Here is a 12,337-nt window from a genome sequence, read left to right on the forward strand (position 1 = left end):
TCTCTCAGAGCCATCAGAAGCAGGTTGCCCTCTACTCTCTGGTGTAGCCACAAGCCCTACCCAGCACAGACCTGCAAAGCTTCACAGACCAGGGATAACCCCCCTGCAAGCTCCAGATGTGCTGTTATTTTCCTCTGTTTTAGGGAGAGCTCTGACTCATGGTGACACTGGAGTCAATGCAGGATGCATGTTTATAAAACCAAAAAGAGGAGGCTTGCCAAACTCCAGCCCTGCGTGCAGAAGAGTACAAGGCACTAGTGAGGAGTTTTGCTAGAGAGCAAAGGGAAATGCTGCACAGAGAGCTGCATCTTTGTGGCAGCCCTTGCTAGAGCAGGGATTGATTTGCAAAAGCTGCCTGGGGACTTGGACAGTTTGGGGCAGACCAGCCACGGGAAGACAGTGACATGGAAGTTAGTGGGAAGAGACTCTTGCAGGAAGATGTCACACAATTAGAAGTGTCAGCATCTCACTGCGGAGCAGTGTTGCCCCAGTACCCAGGCAGAAGCGGGGAGCTGGTAGCATGTTTTTTGGGTACAGCACTTTATAAGGATATTCAGCTCTGATTTGGATTTGTTATTACTGAGAAGTGAACACAGGTGAGAGATCCTCACAGGAGCTGGTCATTTGTCCTTGATTATCTGTAACAGCTTATTGCTTTATTTAGCATGACATCAATTATTTATTACTATTAATGAAGGACACAGATGGCTGTCTGGTCAATAAAATATCTCCTTCTCTATAGAGATGATCTATTTAGCTATCATTTACTCTGTAGAGAATCTTTGGATTCTTTTTGAAATTTAATAATGCGAGCAAAGATACTATAGCAATCTAGAAGGTCTGTGCTTCAGGGCTGCTTTGGGAGGTTGAAATCCTTCTTTATATTTGCTGGTGGGAGTGTGTAAGAACACAGGTCCAGACGGGAAAGAAAAGCCCATTTGCTTTCCATCATAAGCTACTTATCTATGTAATCCCTTTCATAAAATGATCAGCTCTGTCTTAAAAGATTGTTAGGTTATTTGCCCTTCTCAGGAGCAGACCGTTTATTCATATCTATTTTACTTTCTTGTGCCATTACTGCCCATTAGCCTAAATACTGATTTTCCATCTGAATGCTTGCCCGGTTGATGTATTCATAGAGTAATGTATCTCTACTTGGTCTTTTTTTTTTTTTTTCCCCTTGTCTCCACTGCATGGTAAACTCCTTGTGTCTTGTATCCTTATTTCCTGCTTTTCCAGTTTTGGTACCTGTTTAATGAAAACAGCCCAGCTCTGTACACTGCCCTGCAACCGAACTGTCCCCAGGCCCTGGGCAGTTAGGTCAGTATTCCTCTGCTGCTGCAGGATACTGCAATGTAGCAGCACTATTACTTGGTAGGATGTGTTTGGGGTCTGTCATCCCCTTGCATGGGGACAACATGCATCCCTCAGCTGGCCCCATGTTCGCTCCGCAGTGAGGGCAGTTTGGCACCAGCAGCAATCTCTGCTGCTTACACAGGTGCAGAAATACTTGCAGCCTTGGGGCTGAAGTGTCAGCACCTTTGCTAGCATCTCTTTTGCTGTTTTGTAGCAAGCTCTTTGCTTTTGTTCCATTGTAGCAGGGTCAGCGAAGGAGGAAAATTCCCTGGAGGCTCAGCACTGACCACAAAGCACCCTTTCGCTGTAGGGATTTCATTCCAAGGGTTTTGCCTTAAACCAAATTGACATCACCTTGGCAAACCCTGTGAGCTTCGGTTCCTCCCAAGCAGGGGGACTAGCCGTGCGCTCCACGCTCCAGGCAGGTCCCCCTGAGCTCAGTGGCACAGTCAGGCCGTGGTGTCACAGCTACTCCTGCGTGCAGGGACATTGCTCACTGCTGGCCTGCTCCCCTCCCTTCGTAACTACCCTGAAAGAGCACAGCTACGATTGCAAAGGTGGACACTCAAAAGCTTGTGAGTGCCTTCAAGACAATTAGCTGTGCAATTGTATTTTGCAGTTTAATTCAGTGGTTGTGCATGACATTTTACGTCCTACTCCCATTCTTCCTGCAACTCCTAGCTTCACCCTTTGCACCCGTTGTCCCAGCCCTGCAATTTCCTTTCCTATATCATCTCTTCTTCTCCCTGGGATAGCCAACCTGAAGGATATTCCTTGAGCCCATGGACTGCCAGTCCAAGTGTCCCCCCTGGTCCTGCACCATTGCTCATCAGTCTCTCTGCCCAGCTAGATCCTCCACCACCTCCTTCATTGACTTGAATTCCCTGTTTCTCCAGCTGCAAAGATTCAGTCTCTGTGACCCCCCTCCAGCACCTCACCCAGCCCCACATCTCAGGGATGCAGAACTGGGAGCAGCTCCCCAGCTGCCAAGGAATAGGTGCCTTGGGCTGAAGGGCCTATGGCACAGCTGCTCCTCAGGTCAAAAAGGAAAGCTCCCTTGCTGCATCTGAGGGCCCTAATGCTCATTCCTGTGTGCGTGTCGGGGAGGGGGCAGTCCTAGGAGACTCAGCAGCCTGCGTGCCAGCTCTCTTGGCCTTGACTGCTCATTCCTTCAGCCCGGCTGCACTTCTGTCCCTCTCCCGGCCACCAAACCGCCTCCCGCTGCTTGGCTCTGCAGTCGGCAAAAGCAGCTCTCTAGTAAACTAGCCGGAGAGCAGAAGTTTCTGGGAGGTCAGCGAGTCAAAGCTGTTGACTAGATGTCTGACAGCAGCAGAGTGAATGAGTGCCACATCTGAAACAGTGATTTCTGCAGTCCCCTGGGGAAAAAATAAGGGCCATGCCATTCTGAACTCGTGCTGAAGGGAAGGGAACATGGCACACCTCTCCGAGCTGTTACGTCAGCTGTGAAGAGACCCTGGAAAACGTCACTCCATAAATTCCCAGCCTGCTTGCATATGAGCCATAGCATGTATGGAAGGCAATGACTCTGGAGCACTGGACTGGAGCAAGGAGATGTTCAGTGGGATGTTATGTGGAATAGCCAGGGCTCAGCTTGTGTTTCCCCAGAGCTGCCGTTGAGCTGGGCCGCAGGCAGCTGCTCAGCTTTGGGTGCAGGAGGAGGGTTCAGGCTCTCCAGCAAGGCTGGAGCTGCAGAGAGCTGCATTTAATACAGCTTCACTACACACAGGGCCATCTTAAGGGTCCTCAAATGGACGTGTGAAACAGAAGAGATGGTTGAAATTCATATTAATTGTCAGCATTGGTGAGGTACTAGTAACCTAGTGCTGAATGAGTGTGTCAGGCGAGCAGTTTAGTGTCTTGGGGGCGCAGACTTTCAAACAAAGGTGCCATCCAACACTCTCGCAACGCGCTGGCCATGATGTAAACTTTCACCTTGTAGTCTGGGGCCTGGATGGGGGATAGGATCTTCCAGAACTCACCCCAGAGCGCTTGCCCTAGCCATGACTGTGAGCCAGGGCCCATGCCACCTTCCTGCCATGGGGCACGTGAGAAGTCACTGCAGAAACGTGGAGGAGCTTGTGCCTGGCCAGCCAGGGCGAGAGGAGAGGGTGCCAGGCTCAGTGTCAACCTCTGCTGTCTTGGCCGTGTGATGCTTTAGTGACTGGGACCCTTTTTTTCTTTTCTGTTTTAATTTCGTTTGTGTCTGCTGATGTTAAAAAAAAAAGCCCTGAGGAAGGGCTGAAAAGGACTTGGGCACTGGCACTGTTCCTTTTTCTTGGTTTGTGAGGCTCTCAATAGGGTAATGATCCTCCATGCTTTTTTAATGTAAGTGTAATTTTTACCCTGTTTCTCCATCCAGGTGGAGGCTATTTGATAAGCCAACAACTAGACACAGCTGAATTTCTCTAAAATTCTGCAACTGCACAACATTTCAAACTGGTTACAGGTTTGAAATAGCATAGCCGTAAGACGGGAGAACACTGAAAACAGGCACAAACACATGATCCTTCCTGTGCATCCTGCCTCTCCTCAGCCCACACCACCTGCCAGCTCTCCCCAAGGAACTCATCTGCCCTTGTGGCAACGGGGAAAGCTTCAGCTCAGCTGCTGCAGCTCTAAATAACAGAGGTGTTAGTAGGAAAAGGTCAGTGCTGATCCCAGTGCAAATGAGCACCTACGACAGAGCTGTGTGGCATCTGCCCAGAGACGCGTGGCTCCTGCTTGCAAAGAGCAAGGGCCAAGCGGAGTAGAAAAACAAGTGAAAAAAGGGCACTAAGGAAAACACAATGCAATGAAGTGAAACCCTGAATCTTCCGTAGTGACACAGGAGATGCCAGGCAGGGTGGACCCAGGGCTGTCTGCACTGTCTCCCATTGCAGCCAGTCCTGAGTGCTCTGGAGGAACGTGTGAGGTCCCCACAACAGGCAACCATGGAGTAAACGTCCCTCAGGAAGCTTCTTCCTGGTGAAAACAGGGGATGCTTCAGGTCTGACGAGGTTTTAAAAGCTCTCTCTCTAGTTTGATAACACAAACTGTTCCTGCTTCTTCATTATGTGTTTGTGATTCATCTGTTTTCTAAGTCATAGCAGTGTCTTTGTTCTCAATGACTTCTTGTGACAGGGAGTTCCACGGTCCAGTAATATGTTGTATGAAAAGAGACGGAAATGAAAGTTGGAAAAGAGCAATAGCCAAGTAAAAGCCAAGAGGTCTGTGTTTGTTTGTTTGTTCAAATCATAAACCCAGAGCTAAGGGACTTGCTCAAGGCCGTACAATGCTTCCGAGTTCCAAGCAGGAATTTTACCACTGCCAACCAAACCTGCCTGTTGAATTGGCTTGGACTTTGGTACAGACCCGTGTCTCGTAACTGGGTTAAACTACAGAGACTAGTGACAGAGCTGCCTGAAGAAGGTTTGGAAAGAACAAGTCGTGCTGGGAGCATTAAAATGAATAATTAAGACTTGGATTCCTTTAGGGAGGAAAAGAATTTATTGCTGCTCTTTTCTCTAGCCAAGGGGGACATTTGTTATTGAATTTTGAATTTTGAGACAAAACGCAAATGTGGTTTGGGGGGTTGGAGGGGAGGGAATTATTTTTTTCTACCTGGATAATCAACCCACACAATTAGGTGCTCTGTGCTGATTAAACCAATGGATTATTTCTTACACCGTATACCAAGAATCTAGAATTGTGTTTCACTGCAATGGTTCTCAGTCAGTTTTACTTTCAGAAAAATAAAGAAAGAAATGTGCAGAGAAAGGAATTCTCCTCCTCTCTCTGCTGTAATGACTTGACATTTACACGTGCACAAGGTACCCTGTGTGACAGTCTGCATCCAAGTTTGCTCATAGCAGCATAACTCTATCCATCTCAGCAGCCTCCTCTGATTGCTGCCTGTGTGGGTGAGGGTGCAGTTAGGGCAGGTGGTTGGGTTTTGCAGGGCTTGGCCTCTGGGATTTTCAGTTACGTTCTTGCAAAATGGAAATGGAAAGCAATGGGACCTACGTGGTGGAGACCCTGCCCCAGGACAGCGAGCTTCATGGACGAAGCGGGATAATCAGGCCTTGGTTCTTAATTAATGGGGCATTTTCAGTTTCAGCTGGGTCATGAGCCAAGTGTTAAATAACCCTTGCGAACCAGCCAGCAAACAAGTTTTTCAGCTTATTTTTAAATTATTATTTAAATACTAAAAAAAGGCTTGAAAAGTGCAAGTCCTTCGGTGTGGCTGAACTATGGCCATTGCGGCAATCAGCTCAAGGAGCAGCCACGGAACCCGTTCTTGGATGCAGCTCCTGCATGTGCTGTTTGAAGCTGGTTTGTCAGCTGTCCTTGAAGTGAGTCCACATGTTGCCTATATGCTCTATGAATGCACTGCTCCAGTGTCCAAGCTATGACTTCATGCTCTCTGCTTTTGGCTGCCTGGTGTAGGCCCCTCGTCTTTCTGCTGTGGGTTGCTGTTGCAACTGATGGCCCAAGCGTGTTTTCTACTTCGTATATTTGTATATTGCTTTGTATATTGTCCATAGGCAATGTTCTCCATATAGACTTGGAGTTATTTCTACCAGTCACAGCCAAATGGACTTAATTGATTGCCCTTAGGCCTGTGCTGCATAAGTGTTTCTGCATTATTCTTTAAATGGTCAGCAAGAGTTTGATCTATATTAATGTTGTGGTCTTGCTCTTCCGTCTGCTCTCCAGGAGAATCCTTGAGCTTTGCAGATGATTTGCTTTCTGGCCTTGCAACCTCCTGTGTGGCAGCAGGAAGGAGCCATGGAGACGTCCCTGAAACCAGCCTCTATTCAGTCATTTTCAAGTGCCTGGAACCAGATGGTCTGTACAAGTAAGGAGAGGCATATGGGAAGGTGCTGGGGGGCAAGTGGGAATCTCCAGTGCTATTAATTAATTGTTATTAGCTTTTCTCTTACAATGGAGCCTAAGGGCCTTGGTTTGGCCCACGCTGTGTTACACCAGACACTGCACAAATTATGAGATTCTTTTGTTGTTTTGGATGCTAGGCTCATCCAATGGCAAATGGCAAAGCTGTGCTGGCCAGTACAGCAGGAGAGGCACTGGGAGTGTGTGGGATACCCCACTGGAATAACCCACATCCTCACTATGGTGGTCCGTGCATGGAGGAATTGGAGGACCAAAGCAACCAGAGGTGAAGGGTGGCCTGAGCCCTCTGCACTAGGTGCTGGTTGCAAAGCCCCCGTGTGCATTAGTCGGTCACATGCCAGCTGAGAGGGACAGCAAATGCACCTGCCTGTCCTCCTGCCACTTCTGTCACGATGCTTAGTCCCATGGGCATGGACGGTCTGGTTCACTCGGCCCTCCTGAAACCACCCTGATAACTCTTTTGAGAACCAGGGATTAGATTTTCTGCAGACTAATTTGTGCCGTAGGTAGTGGGACTATTTCAGCATCCAAACATTAACTTCTGCAACAGTATAGTTGGGAGGGATCAGGGCTCTTCAACCTCCTCCCCTAAATGATGGATCAGAAATCCTACAGGTCCTTATTATCTGGGGAACTCAGCTTGCCTGGGTCCCTGCCTCCCTCCTCAGACCCTTCTTCCTCCCATGGGTATCCTCTTCCTCCCACATTTAGGCCTGGTGTCCACTGTGTCTTGTGGGGGGATGACAAGAGTCAGGAGAATAAAAGGAAGGAAAAAATGAGAGGGGAAAAAAAGGCAGGAAGGAGAAAGAGAGACAAAATGAGCAAGAGAGAAACTCAGGGCTTAATGTCAGAGTGACTGTAATAATTAAAACACATTTTGTAGTGAGTAATGAAACTTTTTATGGGACCACAAAAGCAGTTAAAGCAAGAGCGGGCAAATGGTCTGTCAGCGAGAACTTTTTAAGATCTTGATTAATACTTTCCCTTTGCCTCCCCCTCCACCACCCCCCAGTTAAGTATGTTGACAGCCTCCAAAGAGGGAGAAGCCTTTATTGCACATCTCTGGAGCAGAGCTGCATCCAGGAGCAGGCTCCAAGTGATACCTCTTGCCATTTAATCATTTTAAATGTTTTCTTGTTAAATATATATAATGCATAAATATAATTGCTAACATCGTTGGGAACTCGGCTGCTCTGTAAAGGTGCCAGGGAGAGTCTGAAACAATCACAGAGCTCGCTGGTAATCCGCATCCCACAAAACCGGCCGGTCGGGAGCTATGGGCTGCCAGGGCGCTGGGCAAGGGAGGCCCAAGCCGAGGTGGACGCAGGGCCTGCGGAGCCAGGCTGCCAAACCATCCTCCCCATCTGCTGGGCAGGGATAATTGCGCCCACGCATCTTTTTAGGGGCTCTGTGAGCTGTTTCCTGATGTTCGTAAGGGGCTTGGAGAGCCTTGGATGGAAGGCAGTGCGCTTTGGCCAACGCTGTGTCATCCCTGGGGCCAAAGTCAGCCTCAGCTTTGGGTCAGGCATGAGCCTCGTGCCTTCGAGCGGCTTGGGCACCTTACACTTTCTGCAAGTGCCTTCAAGGAGAGGTGCAGAAGGTTTTAGAGGAACCAGCAGGCATCAGCTCACTGGTGTCAGGGAGCTGTGGACCCTCATGCAGGACAGCAAGGAGCCCTCAGCACGTTCTCGCAGGGCTGGGTATGCACTTCCCAGGTGTGCACGCTCGTGTGCATGTGTGCGGGGACAGGTTCATCTGGCATCTAGGGTCCTGGGCCACCTCTCCGGGAGATGCAGAAATTTGTGCACACTGCAGGATGCTCATCAGTGCTTGCTTTCCCAAGCACGTGTACACGGAGCCATACGCCTCCTGCTAGGCATGTTTTCTTACACTGCTCTGCATGCATATATATGCAGCATGCACACATTTGCTCCAACCTTGGACCTAGCCAGCACGTGTTTGCTTAGCATCTGTGTGTTCCCAGATACATAAACACACATATTAAATATTCCTGTGTTCAAATGTCCATACAGTTGCGACACAGCATGAAGGAAGCCAGAACAGTGAAATGTGAGGCTAACGCTCTGTTCTGAACCCGTGCGGACATAACAACAACAGAAACATGGGCACAGGGTCATTTTTTAAATTGAATTTCTTCTGGTTGTTTCATTTGTTTCTGCAGGAAAAATAGCTATCTTGGAAAGCTCTGACCTGGGTATAATCTTGATTATAGCAACGCAGCAGGGCTCTGCATTTTTGTCTGGTCTCTTAGGTGAACACACAGATCCTGGGCGGCATCAGAGCTCTTCAAAAGCAAATGCTTTTGCTCATTCAGTAGCCAGGGCATATCCTGTAAGCCCAAAGAGGGGACTTGGGAGATGGTGGAGGTCCCTTGCTCTGTGCATGTGCCTGACATCCTGTCCCTTTGCTTCTGCAGTACCTACAGCAATTAGGTTGGGTTGGCCAATTGTTTGGCGTGTTACCAGCTGGAGATCAAAGCTGGGCTTGAGCACTGAAAAGGAAACCAGAAAATGCTCTTCAAACAAACAAACAAAGCCTGATTGATTTTTCTGCTCTTGAGACTTCTGTAATTTCAAAACAAAAACTAACACAAGGAGAACTAATTTCTTTGTCCTTTGCAGTTTCAGTCTGATGAAAATACGGTGCCTGCCGGCCCCGTTTTTCCCCTTGTCTGTGTGTTGTGGGGTTGCTGGTCCCTGCCCAGTCCCAGCTGGCCAGGAGAGCAGTTAATGCCGATCACATTGATGCTTTGGGAGCTAGGGCTGTGCTGAGACAGGCAATTCCTAGTGCACTCCACACCAAATACCAGTCAAGAGAAAGGGCTCGTGGTGTTTCAGAAGCCAAACTCTGGCTGGAGCACTGAGCTTACCTGGCTCATGGCCCAAGCACCCTCCACCCCCAGCAAACCCAACCTGTCTCTGCTGTTGTGACGAGCTCTCAGCATCCTGCAACCTCTCTAAGCCCTCAGCCCAACTCATCATTGCAACTTTTTACCCAGCCATTCCCTGAGCACCTCAAGACACCTCTTTCCTGAGCTACACCTGAACGTCTGCTGGAGAGCAGGCTGCCAGCACAGCATGCTTGTTTGCGACACCAAGAGCCAAAAAGGGAAAATTTGGAACAGGAGATGAACTTCCCCCCAGCTCTTCTATGAAGCTGCAGCGCAAACATACCAGCTTCTCTTCTCTACACCGCAGATACTATAATTATAGATTAGATTAAATCCCAGTGTTTCACTTTATTTACATTCCTGACCTAGCCTATTCATTTCCGGTGTTTGTGCCAAGAATCAGCACAAAATTTACTGGAAATAATATGGAAGTCATCAGGATCTCTTCCAGAGCCTTTCCTTGGAACGTGTTCATTTGCTGAGAAGAAGCCTCAAATTTGCATTCCCTTTGCTGGATCAGATAGGGTTACCCTAGAGTGATACTGAACCAGTCTGGAGCCACTGGGAGAGTGAGTTTCTGAAGATCATTGGAAAGATGGGAGGACAGATTGGGCACCTCCACTGGATGGAAGAGGATTTATTCAGACCTCAGAATGGCAAGGCAAGGCCTAGACCCAGTAAATCTGCCTAGCCAGTCTCATCCCCAGCAGCCTTGGAGGCCAACTCCAGCACGGGCAGGTCTAACTTCTGTCATTGGACAGACATACTTGTCTTGGCCAGCTTAAAGAAAGAGGCAAAGAAGTTGACCAGAGGGGACTCCTCTTAGCGCTGAGAAACAGCGATTGCAATTCAGCATGCTGAATGTGCTGAAGGAACTGGCCCAGAACAAGGCTGATTAATGTTGATTGACCTCTGCCTTATGCATGACTGGGATGAAAAAGTGGATTGGAAACCCTTGGTGCTCAAGAGTCTGCTAACGCTGGCAACAAGCCACTGCTCCTTATATGATACTAATTGTTATTGTTGGTCTTCCGTCAGGAAGACACATGAATGAGCATTGAAGCAATGAGAGGCAGATCCCAAATAGCTCAGTGGCATGGGTTAAAACACATCTGTTACAGCCCTTGGCTGAGTCCCCTGTGTGCACAGGAGCTGTGCTGCTTCATTGGATCCACATCTTCTCTTCCACACACTTTCCAGCTTCCTGCAGCCGAGCAGTGTATTGCTGGAGTTTCTTCTCAGGCATTCCTGGCTTGCTGAGGCTCAAACAAGGGAAGTTAGGGATTGAACAAGTGTTTGCTAAATCCCAGACCTGCGCTCTAACTGCAGGCTCTTCCTCCCTCATCAGTTTAGGGCTGCTTTATAAGCAGGCTTCCCAAAGACTGGCTTGGTTGTGTGTTTGTTTGCTGAAATAAGTCCACCACTGGGACACCTAGGCCCATGTGGGCTATGTGCAGATCACTAGAATGGAGGTGGACTGGAGCTGTTAAAGCCAGTCTTTACAGTGGTCACATTGAACAGAGGAAGGAGGTAGTCTCTCTGCTAATATTAATGAAACCCCATTCATGGAAACAGGTTGGGCTCCTACTGCAATTTCCAGCGTTGGTTTCATTGTCAGCATTCTAATCCTACGCAGTAGACTACAGATATGGAAACCATGCCAAAGTCATTCCCTCTGCCTTGAGTCCTGGGCTGGAGGCTATTCCCAGCTCTGCCATTGCCCTACTGCTGGATTTAAACAGATCGCTTTGTCTCATTTTCATCTTCATCTGTTTGCCTGTCTCCTTAGTTTGCACATTCAGGAAGCCTGAAAACTCTCTCTTGCTGTCTGTACCCACAGCCAAGCCTGCAGTGGCCCAGACCAGGGCTTCCAGGTGCTACTGCAATATTGCTGCTGCCAACCATTTTGCTCTGGCTGTCCTAAAGGTTGGGTTTGTGCCTGTATCCTATTTAGAACTTCAGATCTGTCTCTGCCACCAGTATTCAGCCACCTGGGAGAGATCTGGAGTAAGGAGGTGCCTTTCCACTGGCCTCAGCGGAACCTTCTTCCTCAGTATCTGCCAAGTGTATGAGCTTCTCCTGCCATTTTTTTGGAAAGGCCAAGCTATCCTCCCCAAATTCTCTGCATCTGCTTACACTTCGTGCCACAAAGAAACAGAACAGCCTTTGTTGCCTCCCCATGACCAGCTCCTCCCCACCATTCCTCAGGACATCCGGATTGAAATAACATTCCTGGTGTTTTTGTTCTAAAAACTCCTGGCATCTGAACTTCAAATCTAGCTTAGCTTTGCATCGGCTTATTTGCATTGCTCCTTTGGGGGTGGCTGGAGGAAGGCTGGTGGGAAGGGGTGAGGAGGAGGAGGCATGACCCAAATTGTTGTTCGGGTACCGCAACTGGGGGAGTGTGCAGATAGATGATTCTTCCTGGAAATGGCAACAGGGTGGAGAGGAGGGGTTTGGTCTCTTCATATGCTGATAGACAAATGGACCTTTGCAATTCCACCTCTTTTTTTCCCATCATCAATTCAGTAACCCTTTACAGTTATGGGCTTGAAGATTATTTTTTATTTCTGAGTCTGTAGTAGTAAAATGCTGCTAAAATAGATCTTTCCAAGTGTTATATCATTGATAATGGGAGAGCGAATACAAGAGATGCAGTAAAAGCACAGACGTTTCTGGCAGCAAAAGCTGCACTGTACAACCGTGTTCCATTCTTTTTTTTTTTTTTTTTGCTTCATCAGTTGCTTGTTATATAGACCACCTTTGTCCTGAAGGTTAGATAGAAAGCTGAGGAAAGTGCTGATCTGATTCTTACAGCAGCGCTGAGGTTCACACACACACAAACACACACAAACACACACCCTCCTCCCAGGATACCAGGAATGCACTGAATGGAGTGGTATTTCTCTTACTTTGCAGGGGAGAAATGGGTCAGGAGAAGGCCAAGTGCTTTGGTTCATGTTGGCCATTTCCTAGCTGAGGAAACTGAGGCAGGGAGCAGCTTCATGCCTGGAGCTCTCCAGTTGGCAGAAGCTGAAGGGAGAGTCCAGGGGTACTTCACATAAGCCCCATTTAAAGAGAGCACCTAGGAGGATTCCTTTTTTTCAGCTTAGGATATCTGGCATTAAGGTCCCTAAGAGTTCACACCAAGTAAGT

At 48.3% G+C, this 12,337-nt stretch overlaps 1 protein-coding gene across 1 annotated transcript in view; it reads left to right on the forward strand.

The window, feature by feature from the left end:
• The window catches only part of ASTN2 (astrotactin 2), a 351,063-nt gene that overhangs the window by 308,906 nt on the left and 29,820 nt on the right, over nucleotides 1-12,337 (forward strand). The window contains exon 20 of the mRNA XM_088527956.1: nucleotides 6,073-6,214. Coding sequence (XP_088384082.1) covers nucleotides 6,073-6,214 — 142 coding nt within the window. The remainder of the gene's footprint in view (nucleotides 1-6,072; nucleotides 6,215-12,337) is intronic.

Source organism: Tinamus guttatus, unplaced genomic scaffold (assembly GCF_059628265.1).
Source record: "Tinamus guttatus ecotype Peru unplaced genomic scaffold, ASM5962826v1 Tinamus_guttatus_pri_ptg000297l, whole genome shotgun sequence".
NCBI lineage: Eukaryota > Metazoa > Chordata > Aves > Tinamiformes > Tinamidae > Tinamus > Tinamus guttatus.